This window comes from Lepidochelys kempii, chromosome 4 (genome assembly GCF_965140265.1).
Source record: "Lepidochelys kempii isolate rLepKem1 chromosome 4, rLepKem1.hap2, whole genome shotgun sequence".
NCBI lineage: Eukaryota > Metazoa > Chordata > Testudines > Cheloniidae > Lepidochelys > Lepidochelys kempii.
The window spans coordinates 105,930,937-105,955,979 of NC_133259.1; the positions used below are offsets into that span (position 1 = coordinate 105,930,937).

Sequence of the window (25,043 nt, forward strand, 5' to 3'; positions counted from 1 at the left end):
TTCCTCTCTTGTTATTCAGTTGGTCTCATTCACTTTATGGCCATTATTCCTTTTTTAATTGGTAAAAAGCATATGCATTGTATAGTGTCTCGCTTGCCTACTTTGAATTGTCTTGATATAATTTATTATTACGTGAAAAACAAATAGATTAGAATTGGGAACATAGTTCTGGAGAATCATAGTTTTGGAGAATCATCAAGCTTAGGAGAATAGGCTGTTACTGTAGATTTTTTTTTTACTTTTGACATAAGTCCACAGAAGCAAACTCCATATTATTTTTTTAAATCCATTTAGAAGGTAAAAATGCCTACATAGAAATATCAAGCCACCTTCTTATGTATGGCTCTTCATCAGTATATAATTCACTAAGTCAGAGCACAATTGACTCAATGTGCGGAGGACATTGTGATCCCTTTTCATTTGGACCCTGAACACAGTTGTCACCATCTGTTCACGGTTCAGTCACTGTCAGCCTAATTGATAAGGGTAAATTACCTTCTCCCCATAAAAGGTGACATGTTCTTTCATGCTCTGAATGTACTTCTAATGGAGGCCTGACGTGGATGGCAGGATCTATTTTTGTTTAGCATTTGATCTATATTTACTGGTTGAAAGCCTGCATTTGTACTGCAGTATAGTTACAGGCTACCATGTAGCTCTTGTAACTAACAGATCTTCATTCGTAATTCCATTTTATGGTCTGAAGGCCTAAATCTTAAGACTGGCTCTACCCAGCCAGTCATAGTGGTGCTTGGAAGTAGTTGCTCATTGTGAACATCTTCTGATATGAGGTGCTCAATTGCTGCTCCCCTCTCATTATACACATTGCCTAATCAGTTCTATGATCCACATCAGGCTGACTGCATGTGCCAGTCCCCTTGTTGCTGGTCAATAAATGAGTATGGGGACTTTTTTTACAAGGAATTTTGTGTTTACTTTCACTTTTATATGTATTAATTAACCTGTCCAATTGCCATTTCTGGTAGCGAGTAATTATTTGGGGAAGGAATTTGTTGGGCTTACGTATATGAGAACATCTGAATAAAGGAAAGGGAGCTCTTCAAAGAGGACTCCTTCATAAAGGAAAAAGTTTGAAATTCAAGTGATTTATCAGCAAAACTGTTGGAGGCAGACTTTTATAGATATCTATAAAGGGCCTGTCAAAGTTAATTCTCAGGTCTCAGAGTTAGTATTTTAATTCCTTCTATTTATCTTTTTCCTTTATTAGGAATATGTTAGAAATGTTTTCATACATATGGTATATTAGGATGGTTTTCTGTTCCAACAGCTTTATTCACCTGAAGTCATAACTCTTGGCTTGTGATTTTACTTCCAAGTAGCAATTCATAATCTTGTACAGAAATCCCTTACTTTTGGTTGGTCTTAAAGTAGGGAGAGAAAGAAACTAGAAATGGATGAACACAATTGTTCATTGAAGTTTAGAATTGTTTACGCTGTCATTAGAGTAACTGACAGCATTACATTTTAGATTCTGGATGGCTTTTTTGGTTTTTACCATGGATTTGCCACTTTCAAGGTGTCAGGACACAAGTACAGAGGTATAGTTGCCTTCGTGAGGCTTATGCCAAGGCATCATAATCCAGAACATTTATGGCAGTGTTTCAATTTCTTTGCTGCCAGGAATAAAATTAATCCAAGGTGGAAGTGTCCTCTCCAGGAGCTCAAATCCTTCTTGGAATTGCTTTTCATTTCCCTTTTGGTTTTGCAACTAAGCATTTGCCATTTTTGGAAGACATTAGTACAGCTAATGTATCAAACACTCCCCCAACCTTTTCCTTACTCATTTTAAATTGAAGTTAAGTAAGTCAATTCCAGGCAAGTAGTATATATGAGTAATGATTTTTGTCCTGAAGAACTACACTGACTTGAACAGTATGGAAGTGCTGATGCTGTTGCTTTGTATAAGAGCCCATAATGACAAAATATTCTTGTCAGAGTATATAATGAAACTATAAATTGTTTTCATGAATGCTGTGATGTTTGGTCTCTTACAGGGCAAATTCAAAATGTATTTAGTACCACATCTCATATATGTGAATAACATCAAGTTGTACAGTATGTACAGTAGAAATATAGCACTCTTCACAGACGCACTCTTCACAGACACACTCTCGTGTGCGGTGAGAGAGTCTGACTGCACTTCGTAAAAACTGAAGCAAGTTGTATAAACACTTTTTTTGAGAATTAAAATTCAGATATGACAGAAAAGCATGATATATGCATATATAATACATACATAATTTCTCCCACTTTCTCCCTCAAAATCAAGGGCTCAAGGGAAAGTGGCGGCGTGGGGTAGACTAGTAGATAACTTTAATGGCTTGTACACCAGTGCTAGGAGCTTGGGTAGTAACAAACAAGAGGAATTGGAATTGCTCATTTATGAACATAAATTTGATCTAGCTAGTGTTACAGAAACCTGGTTTGAATCCCATGATAGGAATATTAAAATCAATTGCTAAAATCTATTTAGGAAGGATCGAGTGGGGGATAGGGGAGGGGGAGTGGCACTCTGCCAAAAATGGCATTACCTGTTCCTGATAACTCAAAAGAAAATGATCCTGCATGCTTACAGGTGCAAACAGATAAAGCATAAGATGGGGTATTACTTGGTGTCTGCTACAGATGTCCAAATCACATTAGGGAGCAGAATGACCAGCTCCTTATGCATGTATCTATTGTGTGCAGGGGGGGAAAAGAGCTGTGTGATTATGGAGGACTTCAATTTAGGTGATACATGCTTGAGGTCTCATAGTGCCGGTACTAAAACATGCTTGGAATTTCTAAATATTATGGATGACAATTTCCTAACTCAAAAAGTGTTGCAACCGATGCCAGGGAATTCTATATTAGACCTAGACTTGACAGATAGAGGAACTGATTACAGAACTAAAAATTAATGGTAATTTAGGTAATTATGATTGGGAATTGTTTAGGAACATTTTACTAGATGCTCAAAAAGCCACAATCCAGGTTAAGCTGTGGAATTCTCTGGCTGCTTCTATGGATGGTGTCTAGGGGGAAAATGACCAGGAAACTCTGTGACTTGAAACTGTTGGAATAATTTGGCCCTAAGAGTTGATTTTAGGATTCTCTTGTCCAGCAAATACTTTCCCAGTGATTCTAGTATATTAAAGTCTTCAGTTTTAACCTAGAAAGACACAAACGTACACCTCTAAACCCTTACAGATAAATTGCTTTTAAAATATTTTCTTAATGCAAACTGAGTCTTCTCAGTTCAGCATAGTCTTGTGAATTAATGCTTTGTCCAATTACTTTCCCTTTTCTCTTTTGCAGTATCTGGTATGTAAAAGAAAGCTAGAAAGTAAAAAGGAAGCATTGCTGATACTTTCCAAGGAACTGGACACATGTCAACAGGAAAGAGACCAGTACAAGCTTATGGCCAATCAGCTGCGGGAACGACACCAGTCACTGAAAAAGAAATACCGGGAGCTGATTGTATGTTACTTTATGAACATTGTAGTGATTTGGGCAAGAATGAACCTGAATTTAAAGTGTTTTCCTTTTATGAGTGCAGTGTATGCTGTAAAAATTAATTGTTTGCTATACTACTTCCAGATGGTATGATCCCGATTCCACCATTATTTATTTGTTAAGCGCTGATGTAGTTGGCTCTATAAAAGTTGGCTTGGCAGGATTCGATTTAAATCGACAGATGTTTGTAAATGTTTCAGCTGCCACTCTGAATCCGATTAAGGTAACAGTCGCTGTAAGTTCAGCCTCCCCTCTGCACCTTGTGCCTGCAGAGATTGGTGTCGCTGGCCCTGTGGCAGCACAGAGCCCTCTGCAGCCCTGCTGTCAAAGGAGTGGGTGGAGCTGTGACAATGGGCCAATAACACTGGACCTCTGCAGATGCAAGGTGCAAGGAAGACACTGGTCCTGGCCAGTGGAGCAAAGACCTCTGGCCAGACCTGTAAGGAGAAGGACAAGCCTCTGGCCATGGGAGAAGCCACCTCACCGCTGAATGGCTCTTGCCCAGGGACAGAGCCAGTCAGCGTGGGGTGCTCTTCCTCCTCCTCCACATTGAGTGGCGAGTTGACCTCCTGACAGCCCTGGCCGGGGATCTGTGCTCTGCCAAGCCAGGACTGCAGCCTCCTCCGCACCTTGCACCTGCTGTCTTGGGCCCCTCGACAGCATAGAGCACATCCTGCAGCTCTGCAGTCAGTACATTAACCCCCCTGGAGCCTTGCTGTCAATGCTGCCCTAACCTGCTCCCCTTAATTTTCTTCAATTAACTATTTTTACAGTTGCAGGAAATTAATTAATGGAAAAAAATAAAAATTAAATTCTGCCAAGACTGTGTATAAGGCACAAACAAAGACCATTCCAATCCCAAGGAGGTTAATCTAAAAGTCAGGCTACCATTTAAAAACTGACTGCAGTGTTATGCCACGGTAACGTCATGCACTGTTATGGAGAACAATGCAACACAAATGTATGATATGCTGTTTTTAGCAATGTACATAAATCTTAACTCTCCAGTTCAAAGAATCTTCTGAAGTTAACATGAAGTGTCTTTAATCAAACTGCAACTTTTTGAAAGCTATTGGTTCAGATATATTCTGGTGTTTTAAAGTCTTAGAGCCGCAAAGCTTATATGGTTACCGATTTTAGAAATAAGCTGCCAATAAAATGTATCTCTTTATTTGTAGGATGGGGATCCCTGTCTTCCTCCTGAAAAAAGAAAACAGGTAGGCTTTTTCTGTTTTTAGTTGGCATCATACAGAAACTATTTTGTGAGAATTCAAACTCTTAAAACTATATTGATGTCAATAAAAAAAATCTGATATTCAAGTGGACATTCCAATTCACATTGGAAGACCATGAAGTCTTCAGTGACTCGTGCTTTCTTTTAAATATGCTAACTCCTGAAATATCTGAGCTATCATTAATAGAGCAAATGATTATGCCTATCATTTTACCTAAACTGAAATCAACAAGGATAAGAGAGTTGAGATTACCTCTTCATTTGTATTTCTTGTATCCTAAAACAAGTGAACAATTAGGGGTATCATGGTGTCAAAGGGGGCTTAGAAATCTTTTGCATGTATACCAGTTACTTACACCGTGTTTAGGTGCTCTTTCCAATTGCATGGTTTCCTGGTTTTGTGGGGGGGTTTCAGTGTGGAGCTATATTAATTACTTATACTTATTTTAGGCTAGAGGTTCAGTGACCGTGCTCAACAGAGTACTTGTTGGTCTGCAGAGAGCTGGCAGTTGCATGAGGATGGATCTTGGTTTCTACTGAGAAATATAAGAAATGAGAGGGTGTGATGAAATGAAGAACAGAAATAACCATTGTAACTTCTCAAAACGGGCAAAACATCTGTTGCACTAATGCCAGGCAAAAATATATGAATATTTTCCTGTTGTTGTCTTTGAACGGAGGGGCTAGCTTTTTTTTTTTTTTTTTTTTGCCACTGGGATAGTATTTGAGCACAGATAGGAGGGAAAGTAGTGGTCTGGGTGAGCCCAAAGGAAAGGTGTCCATGAAACAGTCTCTCTAAGATGTAGCCCACATTATTGAGAATTTGAGACTCCCCATTTTAGTCAGTCATCAGTCTCTCCTGGTGCCTAACATTCATATTAACAGTTTTTTCTTCTCAGTATCTAATTTAGCATTTAAAAACCTAAATTCATATTCCCTTTAAACTCCAGAGAGGTGAAATCCCAATCCATATCCCCAAATGTTCAAAAATTACCTCAGGCCTCAAAAAATCATGAGTTTTAAAAATAACAAATTATGGGTTCCTTTTTGTTTTGAGTCTCTGGGCTTCACTCAGGTCACATTTTCTATTTTTTTTTTTTTTTGAAACCTAGAGAGCTTAAAACTTCCTTTTAAAAATTTAAATTTTAAAATGGTAACTCAGATGTTCATAGAACCACTTGACTCCAGGAGCTGCCGTTTTAGGAAAAAACACCAAATATGGTGAGACTTGTGATGAACTCATAAGTTTCGGCAACACTGCCTAATACTTCCCTTCAAAACGATCTATAGAAAAGTCAGAAGAGTGCTGAAAATAATAATGTAGGTAGAAAGGTTAGAAAACAGCGCTTAGAAGGAAGTACATTTGAAGGGCTGAAGATTTACATGTACTGTAAATACTGCCTATGTGCACTGGAGTGAAATTAAAACCACATGTCAACTTTTATTCTGAGTTTACTGGCTCTATTGTGCTCGTGACACCTGTGGAGCTGCCATTCCACATATGCATGTCAGCGGTGTGGAAGGGCCATCCCTCCATGTTTACCTACTCCTTTAACTTCAGAGTAGAGGGCAGAGAGGAGAACTGGCTCCTCTGTCTCAAATCTGGTTGGCCAGAGGACTGGGTCAGAATCCGACTCCTGCTTTCCCATTATCAGGCTGCTTCCCACTGGAGGAGGAAAGTGCTACTCCGTAAATGGAGCTTAGCTCTCTCTCACTGGGGACAGGATTGGTTGGCTATAGGCTACTTGGGTGGCAGAGGGGCGTTGCTGGGATAAGGCTGGCTTTGGGCAGCAAACAGCTGCTGCTGTTGGGAATAGGTCTAAACACAGCCTGCACCCAGGGCTCGGATATTGGCCCACAGAGCAGGCTAAGGCACTCCCATAGCCAGGGTGGAGGAGTAGATGAAACCCAGCTGAGGAAGCCCTGACAAGCATGGAGACCACTGGGCTGGACACGACAATATAGCAGCATCCAAGATTCACAACTTGGAGCTCACACCACACCCAAACGTGAGTGATAAGTGCAGGGGACAGGAGATGCCCTCTTTTGGGACTAAGGGACTCTGACTGTTGAACCACTTGGAGGAGAGGAAGGTGATCAGGAAACAGCCAACATGGATTCACCAAGGACAAATCATGCCTGACCAACCTGATTCCCTTCTAAGTTGAGACAAGTAGAGGGAGGGATAGCTCAGTGGTTTGAGCATTGGCCTGCTAACCCCAGGGCTGTGAATTCAATCCTTGAGGGGGCCATTTAGGGATCTGGGGCAAAAATAAGGGACGGTACTTGGTCCTGCTGTGAAGGCAGGGGACTGGACTCAATGGCCTTTCAAGGTCCCTTCCAGTTCTGAGAGATAGGTATATCTTCATATTAAAGGCTAAACTGGCTCTGTGGATATGGGGAAAGCGGTGGGTGTGATATACCTTGACTTTAGCAAAGTTTTTGATACAGTCTCCCCCGGTATTCTTGCCAGCAAGTTAAAGTAGTATGGATTGGATGAGTGGACTATAAGGTGGATAGAAAGCTGGCTAGATCATTGGGCTCAACAGGTAGTGATCAATGGCTCAGTGTCTAGTTGGCAGCCGGTATCAAGCGGATTTCCTCAGTGGTCGGTCCTGGGGCTGGTTTTGTTCAACATGTTCATTAATGATCTGGATGATGGGATGGATTGCACCTTCAATAATTTTGTGGATGACACTAAGCTGGGGGGAGAGATGGGGCCAGAGTGACCTAGACAGAGTGGAGGATTGGACCAAAAAATCTGATGAGGTTCAACAAGGACAAGTGCAGAGACCTTAGGATGGAAGAGTCCCATGCACTGCTACAGACAGGGGACCGACTGGCTAAGCGGCAGTTCTGCAGAAAAGGACCTGGGGATTAAAGTGGACAAGAAGCTGGGTATGAGTCAACAGTGTGCCCTTGTTGCCAAGAAGGCTAACAGCATACCGGGCTGCTTTAGTGGGAGCATTGCCAGCAGATCAAGGGAAGTGATTATTCCCCTCTATTTGCCACTGGTGAGGCCACATCTGTCCCCACTACAGAAAGGATGTGGACGAATTGGAGAGAGTTCAGCGGAGTGCAGTGAAAAAGGTTAGGGGGTGGGGCGCATAACTTACAAGGATAGGCTGAGGAAACTGGGCTTATTTTGTCTACAGAAGAGAATAGTAAAGGGGCATTTGATAGCAGCCTTCAACTACCTGAAGTGGGGTTCCAAAGAGGGATGGAACTGGTCTCAGTGGTGACAGATGGCGGAACAAGGAGTAATGGTCTCAAGTTGCAGTGGGGGAGGTCTAAGTTGGATATCAGAAAAAACTATTTTACTAGGAGGGTGGTGAAGCACAGGAATGGGTTCCCTAGGGAGGTGGTAGAATCTCCATTCTTAGAGATTTTTAAGGCCTGTCTTGACAAAGCCCTGGCTGGGATGATTTAGTTCGGGTTGGCCCTGCTTTGAGCAGGGGGTTGGACTAGATGACCTCCTGAGGTCTCTTCCAACCCTAATCTGTGATTTAATGATTCTAAACTGCTTGCATGTCCCCTTCACCTGTCAGAATCCAGTTTAAAGGCTAACTCCATTCAGTTACGCTTGGTGGCTGTTTCTGACTATCAAAAATTAGTCAAAAAGCTGAGCAGTGTGACTACAGCCCCTTGTCATCAGATTTGTGCAGGAAGTACTGCTAGCCTTTCACTAAAGTGCTAAGAGCCATGAGTGAAAATCCTGAAAGATAACATCTTCAGAAAAGTTTCAGAGTAGCAGCCATATTAGTCTGTATCCGCAAAAAGAAAAGGAGTACTTGTGGCACTTTAGAGACTAACAAATTTATTTGAGCATAAGCTTTCGTGAGCTACAGCTCACTTCATCGGTTGCATCCAATGAAGTGAACTGTAGCTCACGAAAGCTTATGCTCAAATAAATTTGTTAGTCTCTAAAGTGCCACAAGTACTGTTATCTTCAGAAAAGCAGCGTTTGGAGGTAAGCAATCATCCCTTATCTAACCCATGGATGTTGTGAAGATTGATTAATGTGATTTCCCTTTTGTTAAGGGGGTCTGAAGATGAAAAGCACTACTCATGTGCCAAGTACTAGTAATAAAATGAGACCTACCAGCTTTGTTGTGGTTTGTGGGTGAGTGACTCCCTGACTGCGAAGAGGCAGATGGAAAACTGCAAGATTTTGTCCTTGTAATGCTTCAGAGAACAGTATTCTTGTATATTTCAAACTTCATCTGCTCAGAAGAATCCTACCTGCAGAGTGGAGGTACTCTGGTTTCTACATATCTTTAGTCTTATAGAAACAGGGCATTCTGTGTGTTGTGAACATGTAGGTCGAAAACTAGGATTTTTAGCAATGTTGTAAGCTTTGTTCTATAGGGTGACAGTGTTTTTGTTTTCCTCATAATGTAGTTTAAAAAGAAAAGGTGCCCTTAAAAGTTGAATCTAACAGTCATTATGGTACCCATTTTCATAATGTTGGGATCTTTTCAGGCCCAACCCCTCATGCTCCCTGTGCTCCTCTCCTTTCTCAGTTTCTTACTTTTCTGGAATAGAGAACCCTTGCCCATGGATAAACTTTAATATCCTTGAAAAACAGCCCAGTGTTCATTAATCATAACACTCTCAAAAGGCTACAAAGATTTTGTTTTTCTGTTTTACTTTCTGCTTGAGGTAAAGTTGTTCATCTCAGATTCTGAAAGCAACTGAAATGACTCCCATAAAACATCACATGAGAGGATTTTCTTGTTGGGCAATATGGAGGCCTTTATTTAAGCAGAAAATTTTCCTGTTTGGCTAGATCTGACAAATATTTGACGCACTAGCAGCATGTGTTTGGGATGTGAGGACAAAAACGCCCTTAATGAACACTCCCACTGAGCAGTGCTTCTAGAAACTTGGTTATAAAAGCTACTTGCAATCTTAAGGTCCTCTGTTATTGGTGAAGGAGTGGGAGTGAGCACTGGGAACAAGTGACATCTTAAAGGAGGCTACAGTTGTTACCTACCTGTACTCTTGTTCTGCAGCCCTTCCCAACTGGGACAGATCTGGGTAACTGTTAATAGGTGCTCTGCTACAGAGGACCAGAGCTGACATGCAAAGGATTTCTTGGTTGACGCACACAAACCCACAATGGTTATATATCTGTAGTTTCTAAATTGATAAACCTAGATACAGCTCCTTGATGGTATATTTATTTCTATAAAGAGCTTTGCATGGGGGGAAAAAATCCATGCTTCATATTTTTTTAATCAGCCCTGTATTTACAAAAACACATACCCCACATTTCTGAATTCCAGTCTTGAAAGTTATTAGGGTTAAGTAAAAGTGAGTAAGTCTTAACAAAACATTGTCAGGCCCTAGGTGATGTATTTCTGTGCTAGCATCCCTATGACTGATCTCAGAGAGCCTGGATCCTCCTCCAGGGGTTCTGTATTTATTTATTTTATTAGGTCATCACTGTGGAGGTCTTTTTTCTGTCCAAGGGAATGTGCGACTTGTAGACGGTGCATTTTGTTTGCTACATCCAGGTCGTCATAGTTTCAAAACGATTTTGGGGGAAGACTGATGGTAGGAGGTTTAAGTTTAGTTTCTAATAAGATTGTAGTGCTAACAGAGGTAATCAAATTTTGTAGCTTGAAGTGAACAGGGGCCCTTGCTAAGCAAAAGCAAATTTCTGTGTTAACTCACCCATCAACATCATATGAAAGCCCAGGAGGACAAATTGCAGTTAAACTTGCTATCAGTCACAGCCCTAAAGTGTACCTGATGTTTCAAGAGACTTTTATCCTGTTCTCCCTTGTTGAAGGTGTGGGTGTGAGAAATGGGAATATTCTAAGACATTAAGATAAAGATGAACTATTTTTACACATTTGTATCTAAATATTTAAAGGAATATTTTTTCCAGATGTTTACCTTCCATTCCCTCACCACCGCTTTAAAAAAAACAAAACAAAACACTCTTTTCCGGCAGTATCTAAAGGATACCGAGGAGAATTTTTTAAGTGCCATATAAGAGTTATGTGCCAGAGATTTGAGGTATGTTAAAGGGGTGTTCCTATCCATTTTTATACAGTAATGTGAAGGAGCATAACACTTAGTCATATGGCTAGACTTGAGAAACTGTTAAAGGAGTCTTATACAAGGACAGTGCATGGTTCCAGAATGTATTTGAATAAGGATTTTTTTTTCTTATCTCTTGATTAGTGGTTCAAATACTGTTCATGTCAGTAATAAATTTAAATGAATGAAAATCATTGTTCCCTGGCAGCCATTCACTCGCCAGTATCTCATTAGCTGGTGGTTTTTTAGCGGTGACTTCAGTTGATTAAGTTAACTTAAAATAAAGCCCTTATTCACCCTCATGCTCCTCCTCCTGCCCCCAAAATGTTTTGAGTACTTAACTAGAAATGAGCAGTGTTTCTCAACAACTGGGCCGTGGACTGGCCCCAGTCCCTGAGATCTCCTTGATGCAGTTTAGGAAGGCAGCATCAGGTTGACGAAACACTGTTATAGAGCATCTGAGGCTCCAAAATTCTTTCCCCTTGCATGTTTAACTGAGAGCCTTGATGATGTCTTGCCAAAACCTTCGGAATCTGGGACAATTCAAAATGTGTGTAGTGCAGAACCTCTAAGCTGGGGGAATGAATTCTCCAGCAATTACTCATTGGTGGTGTGGCTTATTTGTTTCAGTTTAACAGGAGTAAAATAGAAGCTTTGCAGTAAGGGGCAAGTCTGTGCTTAGCTTATTGAGATGCTCTTAGCATGTTAAAGTGCTGTTTTATTTTGGCGTCTAAATCCTTTGTTTAAAAATTTCTCCCAAAATCTCAGTTGTGTATATAAAGATTAATTACATTGTCTTAAATCATTCATCTGATTAAGCAGTAAAATGCAGCAGAGATTGCAATCCCAGAAAAATGTTTTAGTAGGAAATAAATGGGTGTGATCATACACCCGTTCTTCAGTGGAGCTGGATTTGGCTCGGAGCTAGTACAGCTCCAGTGTCATAGTTGTCAACACTGATTAGTGACATTCAGTTCTTCTAAGGGGTTCAAATTACGTATGGTATTGGAGTGTGCAGATGTCTTCACGTTCATAACAGAAATGAATTTCACAAATGGAAATATTTCTAAGAGATTTATACGAATAGCATTCCTCTTAAGTAACTCAATCTCTCACTTATCTCGTCTTTATTGAAATTCAGTCACTTTTTGCAACATTTGCATCAGAGCATTGCAAGTCAATTGATTCTAGAAGAACTTCAGCCTCAGCAACTTTGGTTTAGATGAAAAAGTCCTGAAAACGACCTGAAATATTTTTAATGCCCCTTAGACAGTAATCTCTGAACCACTGACAGAATGCATCTTGAAGCTGCTTGATCCATTCAGTATACTGATGACTCATTTGTTAGCATGCAGAAAAAAATCATTCTACTGAAGAAGACCTTGAAAAAGAGTTGTGTTGGCTGAAAGGTTGCTGTCTGAAAACTAAAATCAGAAACTAGTTAATTCTTGCCCTAAAGTTGGATAGTTATGTTGTTTAGGAAATATGTAACCTCTGAAACAGACAGATCTGAGCCATTCCCAGTTTTCAGCCATATCAGCAGCTAAAAATAGGGCTGTAGATTAATCACAGTTAACTTACGTGATTAACTCAAAAAAATTAATTGCGATTAATTGCAGTTTTCATCACACTTAAACAATAGAATACCAATTGAAATGTATTAAATATTTTTGGATATTTTTCTACATTTTCAAATATACTCATTTCAATTACAACACAGAATACAAAGTATACACTCTTCACTTTATATTATTTTTTATTACAAATATTTGCACTGTAAAAATTATAAAAGAGATAGTATTTTTGAATTCACTTCATACAAGTACTGTAGTATAATCTCTTTATTGTGAAAGTGCAGTTTACAAATGTAGGGTTTTTTGTTACGTAACTGCACTCAAAAACAAAACAATGTAAGTAGAGCCAATAAGTCCTCTCAGTCTTACTACTTGTTCAGCCAATTGCTAAGACAAACAAGTTTGTTTACATTTACGAGAGATAATGCTGCCCTCTTCTTTACAATGTCATCTGAAAGAGAGAACAGGTGTTCACATAGCACTTTGGTAGCCAGCATTGCAAAGTATTTATTTGCCAGATATACTAAACATTCGTATGTCCCTTCATGCTTCTGCTACCATTCCAGAAGACATGCTTCCATGTTGATGATACTTGTTAACAAAATAACGTGTGTGTTAAATTTATGACTGAACTCCTTGGGGGAGAATTGCATGTCTCCTGCTCTGTTTTACTTGCATTCTCCCATATATTTCATGTTTTAGCAATCTCGGATGATGACCCAGCACATGTTGTTCGTTTCAAGAACACTTTCATTGCAGATCTGACAAAACGCAAAGAAGGTACCAATGTGACATTTTTAAAGGTAGTTACAGCACTCGACCCAAGGTTTAAGAATCTGAAGTGCCTCCCAAAATGTGAGAGGGAGCATGCTTTCAGAAGTCTTAAAAAAGCAACACTCAAATGTGGAAACTTCAGAACCCAAACGAACAACAAAGAAAATCAACTTCCTGCTGGTGGCATCTGACACAAATGATGAAAATGAACATGTGTAGGTTTGTACTGCTTTGGATCGTGATCGAGCAGAACCTGTCATTAGCATGGACACGTCCTCTGGAATGGTGGTTGAAGCATGAAGGGATATATGAATCTTTAGCACAGTCTGGCACGTAAATATCTTGCGATGCCAGCTACAACAGTGCCATGCGAATGCCTGTTCTCATTTTCAGGTGACATTGTAAATAAGCGGGCAACATTATCTCCCATAAATGTAAACAAACTTGTTTGTCTGAGCAATCGGCTGAACAAGAAACAGGAGTGAGTAGACTTGTAGGCTCTAAAGTTTTACATTGTTTTATTTTTAAATGCAGGTTTTTTTGTACATAATTCTACATTTGTAAATTCAATTTTCATGATAAAGAGATTGCCCTACAATACTTGTATTAGGTAAATTGAAAAATACTATTCCTTTTTTTTACAGTGCAAATATTCGTAATAAAAAATAAATATAAAATGAGCACTGTACACTTCGTATTTTGTGTTGTAATTGAAATCAATATATTTGAAAATGTAGAAAACATCCAAAAGTATTTTAAATAAATAGTATTCTATTATTGCTTAACAGTGCGGTTAATCACAAGTAATTTTTTTAATTGACAGCCCTAGTTAAAAATACTTTGATCTTTTCCAAAAACACAAGGAACTTTACTGTGATCTTCTGAGCCTCTAACCTCAAAAGTAGAAACCACATGAATTGCCATAGTGGATCTCACCAATGGTCTGTCTAGTACAGAGGACCAATGTATTTGGCTTCTTGTTTCTCCTTGAAAGTTTGAAGTTGGCCGTGATATAGGCTACCTGATCTAGCAAACTTGACTATTGTAACAACAATCACAAATGAGTTTTTCTTGTTCTATTTCTATTACATTGGGATTTTTGGACGCTAATCAGGTCAGGTCCATGGCACTGGATACTGCATATACGTAGGTCCTGATCTTGCAATCAGATCTCTGTACGCAAACCATTATGCCTATATGGACCGGGTTTGCCAGACTAAGGCCAGATAGCATGAGACTACGACTAGAATTTCAAATGTACCTAAGTGAAAATTGGATTTAGGTTCCAAAGTCACATAGGATAAAGTTTTCAAAAGCACCTGTGCCTTGCCAAATTGCTTGTAGTCTAATAGCCTAATCCTGTAAACACTGAAGTAACTTTATTTAGGTGAGTAGATCAGTTGACATAGAGAAGACAAAGGGTGTGGGAAAGGGATGCAACATACAAGCAGAGTAGTCGCAGTGATAGTTGTCAAACATTGTGTTAGTTCCGTGGTGTGTGCGTGTGCGCACGTTGAGCTTTTGCGTTTTTTATTTAAAAAGAAAAAAGTATTAAGTAGCTGAGGGGAGGATTAAGGGAAAGAGAAAGGAAGGATGAGGAATGCTGAGGAGGAAGGAAAAGGGGACATCCTGGAAAGCAGTGAGAGTGAGGGAGAGGGGTGGATGGAGGTCAGAGCAAATACCAATCAGCGGATAGCCTCAAATTCTAGACATTACTTTCTAAGCTCTTTCCACACAGATCCAAACAGTGCTTCATTGGGTCATACTCAAGTTGTCTTCTGAGAAATAAATAGGATTGCCAGCTTTAATTGCTGAATACCAAACATCCTTGCCCCGCCCACTCACCGAGGCCCCACCCCTCACTCACTCCTTCCCCCTCCATCTGTTCTCTCTCCACTCCCCTCACTCACTCTTCCCTCTCCTAGGACTCGCCTGCACATCCAGGGAACAGCAGGGCGTGGGGTGGATTGGTCCCTGGAACGAGGGGCTGGGGCAATTGAGACATGGTAGGGGTTGGTCCCTGAAGCAAGGGGTCAGGGCTGGGCCAATCGGGGAACAGTAGGGGTCTGTCCCTGGAGCAAGGGGCTGGGGAAGAGAGGGGCCAGTTCCTGTAGCGAGGGGCAGTTGGGGCACAGCAAGGGCCGGTCCCTGGAGAGAGGGGCCGGGGCAGAACAGAGAGGCAGACAGGAATGAGGGGGGGAAAAGAGTAGCTAACTCTACAAAATATTTAGGATGTCAGTAATGATAACTTCTGAGACACACACCATTTGTTTTTTTCAGGAGTGTACATCTTGAGGATGTTAGTGGAAGAATATTATTTTTCAGTTAATCTGATATTTTTCAGTAAACGTGCAATAACAAATAATGTTAGATCATGCTCAACATCTTCTAAATGTTGCACCACTTTGATGTACAAGACATTTCCAGAGTAGCTATGAATGGGGGTAGGGACTTGTTGGGGGAGATGTGGAGAAATTTTCTGAAGTTCATTTGCGTTATAAATAGCACATAGAATTTAAGCAGAGAGAACACCCCACCCACTTCAAAGCTCTCTTTCTCAGTTATTCCTTTTGCCTAATTATACCCATGTTTAAAACAGTTAGTTTAGCTATCTCATATCAGATTTTGTCTATTAAGCTTTTTTTATTTTCAGAGGTATCTGAGATAGTGTGGGTATTCCCACCTTTTTTTATTGTTATGTACTGTTCTGGAGCTTTGTAATACACATACTTTATTAATTATTTTGCAGTAATTTAGGTGCTAGAATCCTGATGCTGTTTCTAGTGAAACGTTGGGGCTAGATAACAACATTGACAAAACTAGACACAGTTGAAAGGTAGTGCATAAAGCCCTGGTTCCTTCTCAACCACCACCTACACTCAACCACCACCTAGCACACTTTTGTCTAATATAACTTTGTAACTTTCCTAGGCTAATCTTGCCCAACTATTGAGTGATTCTCGGGATCGAAATAAGCATCTGGGAGAAGAAATTAAAGAACTGCAGCAAAGACTGGGAGAAGTACAAGGAGACAACAAGGTACTGCAAACTTTTTTCTTTACTAGGAAGACTACATGTAATGTGTAAACTGGACTAGAGACAAGCTCCTCAGAAAAACTGAATGAAGAAATATTTTGTTGTATTCATAAGTTTCTAGAATATTGAGGTTACAAAAAATACTCAAAACAGGAAAACAAAAACAGCCTACACAGGATGCTAGTAACCTAGGTTCCTTGGATATGATATTTTTTGTGCATGCTACATTTGTTCTGTTTTCTTTGAATATTTATTGTGGATCCTGTTTTGGGTTAATCACCATTAGCTTCTGCTCTTTTATATGCTGTTCCTGGTGTTTCCATTTGTAAATATATTTGGACAAGCTTTTAATCTTTTCTTGGTTATGTGATATTTTAAAGTATTTTGACAGGGTCAGGTCAGATGGCTACAGGAGAGTGTTAGAAGGAAGATATATTAGGCCCAGATTAAGCAGGTCCATTTTCCCTGGGTAAGGTAACAGGGGCAGTTCCAGAACAAGAAGGAACTTGCTGGAACAAATTCAGGCAGGCAGGCTAATTAGGACACCTGGAGCCAATTAAGAAGCTGCTAGAATCAATTAGGGCAGGCTGGCTAATCAGGGCACCTGAGTTTAAAAAGAACCTCACTTCAGTTTGTGGCATGTGTGCAAGGAGCTGGGAGCAAGAGGTAGTACGAACTGAGAGTGAGAAGGCGTACTGTTGGAGGATTGAGGAGTACAAGCTTTATCAGACACCAGGACAAGGAGCCTGCGGAGAGGATAAAGAAGGTGTTGGGAGGAGGCCATGGGGAAGTAGCCCAGGGAGTTGTAGCTGTCGCACAGCTGTTCCAGGAGGCACTCTAGACAGCTGCAGTCCACAGTGCCCTGGGCTGGAACCCAGAGTAGAGAGGGCAGGCCTGGGTTCCCCCCAAACCTCTCAACTCCTGATCAGACACAGGGGGAGTTTACCTGGACTGTGGGTTCCACCAGAGGGGAAGGTCTCTGGGCTGTTCGCCGACCCACATGGTGGATCAGCAGAGACTGTGGGGATTTTTCTTTCCTTTTTCTCAGGCTGGCCAGTGATGAGGTTAGCTGAGTGAACGGCAGGTTTGAGCCAATAGCAAAAGTGGCCAAACTGAGGGCTGCTGTGAATCTCCGAGGCAAGCAAATCCTCCAATAAGTGCAGGACCCACAAAGGCAGAGGAGGAACTTTGTCATGGTATCTAATGCAATAATGTAGAATTTCAGTATATGATTAAAAAAGGTGTTTTATATTTTTCTCTCAAAAAAACATAGACCCAAGTGGTCTTGAAGTACATATTTTGTTATGAATTTTAAGTAATCATTCTGCTAATTATCTTTACATAACCAATTTATTTTATTACCAAGTTTAGCAATGTATATGGAACATTGCTCGAAAACTGCTGTTCAGTATTAATGAAACTCCTGTTTTCTGTTAATTGAAATCTATAAGCTGAAGCTAAATGTGTGTACCACTCGCAGCTGGAGCTGTCTACAAAAGTGTGCACACAAATCAAACTAATGAAAGGTAGGACTTGTAACAGGTGGTGGGGACACCAAGTAAGGACTAAAAACTAGCAAGGCTTATAGGGAGCAGAATAAAAATTACACAAGGCCTCAATCCCGTACTGGCGTATCTCTATGATCAGTGGAGCACCACTCGAGTAGCTTGCAGGACTGGGGCCTAAGAGCTGGCTTAAACACACTTTTTATACAATTATAACTGTATCTGTTTAGAAACTGATAAAATGGTAAAACTCTTATTTGGATGCAGTTATATTGATATAAGGTGCTTATAACAGCTGCTGTAGCTTATTCTAGTAAATCTATGTAAATGTTTTTGCTTTGTTTCCTTTCACTCTTGTGCTCCATCCCTTGTCTCCATTTTCTTTGCTTCCTTTTGTGTTCTGTTTTCTTTCATGATGTCTCCCCATATATCGTTGGAAACTTACTTTTATTTTGTAAGAGCATCCTGTCTCCAGCTCTCTCCTTTGCAGAGGAAGGATGGTCCAGTGGTTAGGGCACAAGCCTAGGACATGGGAAACCCAGGTTCAATTCCTTCCTTCAACAAGATTTCCTTTGATTTCAGGCAAATCACTTAGCTGCTCTGTGCCTTCAGTTCCTCTTCTGTAAAATGGGGATATTACTGCTGTACCTCACACTGGTGTTGGTTTATAGATAGAACTACTCTGATACTATGGTGACAGTGTCTATATAAGTACCTTAGATTGTCAGACTTGCCTTTTATCTGTGTGTTCCTCTCTCCCCACCTCTTTTTTCATGTTCCCCTGCACCCCTTTCCCATCTTTGTCAAAGGTGCTGTTCAGAAAATGCCTACAGGATGTACTAATGCAAATTCTGAGTCCAGTCAAGGAACAGTAAGATGTCAACTAAAAATACATATGTTGGCTCACATGGCTTTTGAAAGACCGTGCCTCAGGAAAAAAAGTTTAACAAAGTCTCTCCACTTTATTCCACTCCTTCTGTTCATAACATGAAGATACAAAAGATCAAAACCCAGAGTTCTTGCCAGAAATGGCTCATGATCTGACTGCCCCACGAAGGACTACATTGTGGCATTCAAGGTGATCTGCAGAGGAGGAAAATAATTATGAATAATGCCTATTTCTTATATAGAGCTTTTTATCAGTAGATCTCAAAGAACATCACAATCTTTGATATACACCTCTACCCCGATATAATGTGATCCGTGGGAGCCAAAAAATCTTACCGCATTATATGTGAAACTGCATTATATTGAACTTGCTTTGGCCCCCCTGCTCTTTGTCCCCTGCCGCCCCCTCCAGAGGACCCCCCCATCCCTAATCACCCCCAGGACCCCGTCCCTTACACAGCCCGCTGTCTTCTGTCTGCCCCAACCCCTATCCACACCCCCTGACAGGCAGTCACTGGCAGCGGTGGGAAGCAGAGCCATGTGACCACAACCCGCTCCACTCCGCCAACTCCCAGCGGCAGCGCTCCGTTTCCCGACGCCGGTGAGTGCGGGGAGGTTGGGGAAGGGACGTTCTCCGCATTCACCAGTGGTGGGAAGCGGAGCGCCACGGCTGGGAGCTGGCGGAGTGGAGCGGGCTAGCGCTGGGCAGCTCCGCTGCCACTAGTGAGTGCGGTGGGGGGATCCCTTCCCCCAAGCGACACGGCTAGGGTTGGGGTGAGGGAAGCGAAGTGGGCTGCTCCCAGCCCCCTGCTAATCACCCGGACCATAGCTCCTGCCTCCCAGACCCGGGAGTGGGGGAGGGGGAGGCTGCTTTACTGCTTTGGCAGCCCCCCTGAAATGTGCTCGCAGCCTCCAAGGGGGCCTCAGACCCCTGATTGAGAACCACTGCTTGTTGCCATATTTTACTCTCTCCTAGCTTTGGTAGGAAAAGTTCTGGGATGGTTCTTCTGAGCTGGCAGAAGAGTTAACTCAGCATTGCAGAACTGATAAAATACAGTATACAAAAACAACAAATTACAATAATTTCTTACGTTTTTATACTGCCATTTTTCTCTCTCCATTTTTTCCAAAGCAAGGGAGGGCCCCGGGTCAACGTCAACTTTATTTCTGGCAAGAGATGAGCAAACAGCTGCTTTTGCAGCCAGTGAAGCTGCTGCTGGATGAACAATTCTGCCTGTGCTTGAACATGCATGACTCATAAAGCCTGTCCCTCAATGACACGGGTTTTGTAGAATTAAAAAAATACCCTCAACAGAGCCGGTGTGTGATATTTAAGGAGAAGTGTGTTGATGGCCTGATTTTTTTTTTTTCCCTTCAAATTGCATTAGTGCTCACCAGTAGTGAGATACAACGGTTAATTGGGTTAGCAATGGGATTTTAACTGATGACCTTTGTACTTGTTATGGGAATTGTGGATTCTAGATATTAAGTACATAATCAGTTAGACAAGAGCAAATTGCTTGTATTTGACTTTTTTAACTGGACTAATTTTCCCATTTATTCAGCTAGAACTCAAATGGCACAAACAGTAAAACATTTCCAAAAAGTCTCTTGAAAGATTTGTTGCTGCAGCTAAAGAAATACAGCTACAGTTACACTGTAGCATTCAAGCAACTGAGTTCTAAGGGTATTTACTCTTATGGTTGATCACAATCTCTTATCAGCTCTGACACATGAAAACTACTGTGTTTACCGGGTACTTGATTTTTAAACCCCTTTTCTACCCAGCGTTGGGACAGTGATACTTGGAGAATAAACCCTTAAACTTAGAGGGCCTGAAGAGATCACGCTCGTGCCTTAAATGGAGACATAGAAGTTGATTGGGGGGGGGGGGGGGGAAGGCTAGACGCTTCTAGGAGATGAGGTGACTCTCATCTCCACTTTAATTCCCACTCACACAAGTCACTGACAGAGAAATGATTTGCTGAGCTGCTAAGGGTATAGTTCAGTGATAGGACAACATGTTGTGTCCAAAATAATTGCTACAGTATTACTGCCCATACATGAGACACAGTCATTGTCAAACTAAGTGTCTCATGTGAAAACCCACTGTGTCAGAGGTCCCATCCCTGGGCCAAGCAGCCTGCTGTGGCTTGGAAGTCCTATACATCAGCTTACCAATTACCAGAATTCCCTTACTCAAACTACTTGCTCAGTATGAGACCTTTACCACAATTCAAGCCTGTGCAGAATTGGTCCTCATTTCCAGCCTAGGTCACAGGCTATCTGGCAGTAGCAGTGTTATGAACTCTGGTGTAGAGTGCTGGTGGTTGCCTCAGTGTTATCTAGAGTTGTTTTCATCAGGGTTAGGTGGTGGTACTGGAGAAAAATGCCAGCAGCAGCTTATCTGCACCAGCTGGTGCAGCTGCCCTAGTGCTGGCAATGGTGTGAAGTTTGAATTAAAAAAAAGGTGAGACACATCTCGGACAATTAGGGGATTGAAGGGTCTGTTCATAAAGCAGCATAGATATTGTTTTGATGCCCTTTTCAGGGATGAGTCCTTCAACTTGTAATCAGTCATTGACTGTTTAGACTTGGTGGTGACTTGATATACCTCTGACTGTGACTGTGAGCCACAAGCTATTCAGTTACTGCTGTGGAGTATAGTGGTAAGCTAGTCGGTCTGGCAACTTTGCCTAACCAGCTGAACCAGAAGCATGACAGCTAAAGCCTGCTAGGTGGGGGTGGACACCTGTAGCATGTATCAAATGTGTGAATCGAATTGCTGTAGAAACTAGCTATGTGATAAGTGTAATTATTATACTAAGAAATCGTGTTATTATTTGGCACTAACAGTGCACTTGGTCCTCTATAAGCAACATAGGCACTCAAGGTCACTGTCTCAAGTTGTTTTATGGTTATGCAAAGTACACAAAAGTGCACTGGGATACCCAGAAGTGCCAGTGTAACATTTCATCAACGTAATGGGCTGGAGACAGCATTTCACTGCTATGGGTTAAGGTTGGTGCTCTTCATGGAGAAGGTGAGTTAAAAAGAATTACTGTACCTTCATATTGTATATATGTGTGTGGCCACGAGTAATCTAGTTATATATTTAACTTTCTGGTTAGTATTTTGAGATAAATTCTGTATGATCAGATAAAACAATAGTGCAGTACAGTATCCCTGTATTCAGTTCACAACTTCAGCCTACCTTTGGAACCTAAGAGTGTTTAAGTTAACAAAATTTAATATGTCACTAGTGTCTCCCATCCCTAATGAACCAAAAGAGGATCCAAAATAATGCTCCCAAAATGCATATGTACATGCTGTGAAAGAAGTATCACTGTACTCTTCATTTTCCATGGCAATTGCTCATTGTGCACATTGTGCTCCTAGCAGGACCTATGAATCTGGGGAGGGGGGGGAGGGAGAGGGGGAAGGGAATAGTTTTTAGCCAGGGTGCAGTACATTTAGTAAATAAAATACCACAGAGGTAACAGATTCAAAGTTGAAACTTATTTAGGGGTGACAATGGCATTGCTGTGGCTCCGACCCTGCAAATATTTACATAATATGCTTAATATTACACTTTTTTATTTGTCCCATTGGTGGCTAATGAGTCTACTCCATGTGTCAGCCAGATTGATGGGATTACTCACAGTGCATAAAGTTAAACACATGCATATGTCTCTTGCAGTAGGTCCAAATCCCCTCTAAAGACTCACTTATGCCATGATTAAGGCTATGATTTAGTCATAGGTATTTTTAGTAAAAGGTACGGAGAGGTCACAGGCAATAACCAAAAAGTCGCGGGCAGTGACCTCTCCGTGACTTTTACAAAATGTACCCCTAACTAAATCTTAGGTACTGCAGGGATAGGGGGCGCTCCAGCAGCCACTGCCACTCCTGGGATGGTGGGATGGGCTGGCCTGGGGTCCTGCCACTCCTCCTCCCTAGGGGGCTGCCCTTGGCCCCACTGCTGCTCCTGGGGTGGGGGGGCCTGGCCTGGGGCCCTGCCACCACTGCTCCTGGACCACTTCCCTGGGGCAGTGTCCAAGACCAGTGCCTGTGGCCTCCGGAGCAGGACGGCCCCAGGGCCAACCCAGCTGCTCGGGCAGCCCTGGGGTCAGCTGCTGCAACTGAAGAAGTCACAGAGGTCCTAGAAAGCCACGGAATCTGTGACCTCCATGAAAGACTCACAGCCTTAGCCACGATGCCTAGAAGGCTCTGCCAGATTAACATGCTTGTGTTAACTGCGACTACTGCCTGCTGTGCAGAACTCGCTTTTCCCCTCGTGTCTGTTCAGCACCTCGAACAGCGAGGTCTGATGGAGGTATCTCGCTCTGTTTATTTTAACCAAAATTGTTGGGTTAAAATAAATTTTGATTTTATCATTTTTGCCTGCGCCTAGCACAGTAGAGAGTGATGCTAAATAATGGCATGCTGCACCCTGCTTTGTTTGGTGAAAGCCTGTTTGTTTAGTGTATGCTGAGCCTCTCCGGAACCGCTGCCTCTGTTTAAAGTGCACTTCACTTCAAAATCTACTGTGCTGGAAAGATTTTTGGAGTCCTGAGGGGTCCTCTATTTGTATTAATCTATTCTGAGGAATAGGGCAACAAAATGAAGCTGAGTGGTTCTATCCTGGATGAATTCTGAATGATAGTTCAATAAAAATACAGTGCCCAGAGGGACGGAGTACAAACTTTATAATAAAAGGCTAAAATACAGACTAAACCCTTCTTTCTCCCCCCCGCCCCTGCGTTTGCCCCTGGCACAGCATGAAAATGCTGACGTTCCAAGCGCTACAAAGGGGAAAATCTTTACAGCAGGTGGTGTATCATCAGCAGATGTGCAGGGTGCAGACCTGGAGGGCTAGACCTGCTCAGCCGCACCTGCTGCCTGAGTTGCCGAATGCCTGAAGTGACCTGTCATTTAGGAATAAGATGTTGGATTTGTGTTTGGATTCCCCCCACCCCCACACACTTCATCAGTAAATAAAGAACTGTGATTTGACTGGAACAAGCTTTGGGCCTTGCAACCCTTATTCCTGCAAGTAGTATTTACTCAAGGCTGTAATCGAGGGTGCTGGGGATGTGACAGCACCGCCTGGTTTGAAGTGGTTTCCATCATATACAGCGTTTACAGTTTGCTTCAATGGCTCTCAGAACCCCCACTGTACAAATTGTCCCAGCACCACAGGCTGTTGCATATTCTACCCCAGCCCCTTCTTGGGGTATGGAACGAGCATGGTTGAATGGCATTAACCAAGCTCTCCCTATCTAGAGCTGTGTGCGCATTGGAGAGAACCTAAGCTCTTACTTGCATTGAGGGGGGAGAAGGTTCCCTGCTCCCATTTTCTGAGCCTTCTGATCCTTATTTCAATTTACTTTTCTAACCAGTCGCAAAGTGAGATGCTGTAATACAGTTTGGCTATTAGCACTATGTGTTTTTCCCCTTTCACATCTGTATGATCAGACGAAAGCTCTGGCCCCATTCCTAAACCTGCTTGGTTTAAAAATATTTTTTTTTTTAAATTAGCCACTGGTATATTTTCCAGAAACAATTCAGTGTGTGCTCCTTACAATATAATCCACACTCTTTCTGTGGGAAGGGGGAAATGCAGTTTGTCAAAAATAAGGCAGCCTGTGGACCATTACTTCACTCAGGAGCTGTAAGTCTCCCTTTAGAGCTTATCAGAAGAAGCTATAGTAGCAGCACTTGTGTGGACTAAATGGGCTGAAGTGGAGAAGAACCTGTTTTTGATGGTCTGCTTTGCATCAGTAGGATTTTAACTAGCACATAGGAACTGTGGTGACTGGCATCCTCTAAATACCTAAAATAAATGGAATATACAGTCTTCTGTTTCAGAAGATTGATTTGCTAACTCTGAAATATAATGGTGCACATTAATTCCTTTGTGCCACTGAAAAATGGGAGGGAAGTCATGGGAATTCTCACTGCAGATTTCTCAAGCCTCTATGGAAATCCCACAAATTGGGCTACTGGGATGTAGCACTTTTTCTGAACTGTGCAAAGTATAAACAATTCTAAATGATGCATGTTCTTTAGCCTATGCACTCTGTAGGCTGTTTATTTTACCCCTTTTAATCCTTGAAACCTAATCCTCAGAGTAGCCTCTGTTTAACAGTAGTATTGAAAATGGTTTTGTTAATTCAGGTCAGGCTTTGTTTAAAAAATGTTTACTAGCCATGAAAGATGCTGAAGATTTTGTTTTGCATTTTAACTAAATATTTTTAACATCTTCCACTATCATTATATGTTAATAGATATTTCAGAAACATTTGTTTTCATGTTCATGTAAAAATAGCCCCGTTCTTTTAATCTTCGTGCTAATTCTGCACAAAGGTTGCAACTGGATTTAGTTTAGGAGGTGCATGTGTGGTGCTGGGCAAGTCACTTGACTTCTCTGTGCCATGTTTCCTAATCTGTAAAATTAGGATA

General features: G+C 41.5%; 1 protein-coding gene across 3 annotated transcripts in view; it reads left to right on the forward strand.

The window, feature by feature from the left end:
• The window catches only part of CCDC149 (coiled-coil domain containing 149), a 66,006-nt gene that overhangs the window by 8,060 nt on the left and 32,903 nt on the right, over positions 1-25,043 (forward strand). For 2 of the 3 annotated variants that reach the window (XM_073342374.1, XM_073342376.1), the window contains exons 2-4: positions 3,319-3,480; positions 4,695-4,733; positions 16,081-16,188. In XM_073342374.1, coding sequence (XP_073198475.1) covers positions 3,319-3,480; positions 4,695-4,733; positions 16,081-16,188 — 309 coding nt within the window. Of the gene's footprint in view, positions 1-3,318; positions 3,481-4,694; positions 4,734-16,080; positions 16,189-17,244; positions 17,382-25,043 lie in introns of those variants that run through there. The other variant, XM_073342377.1, reaches the window with a different exon arrangement.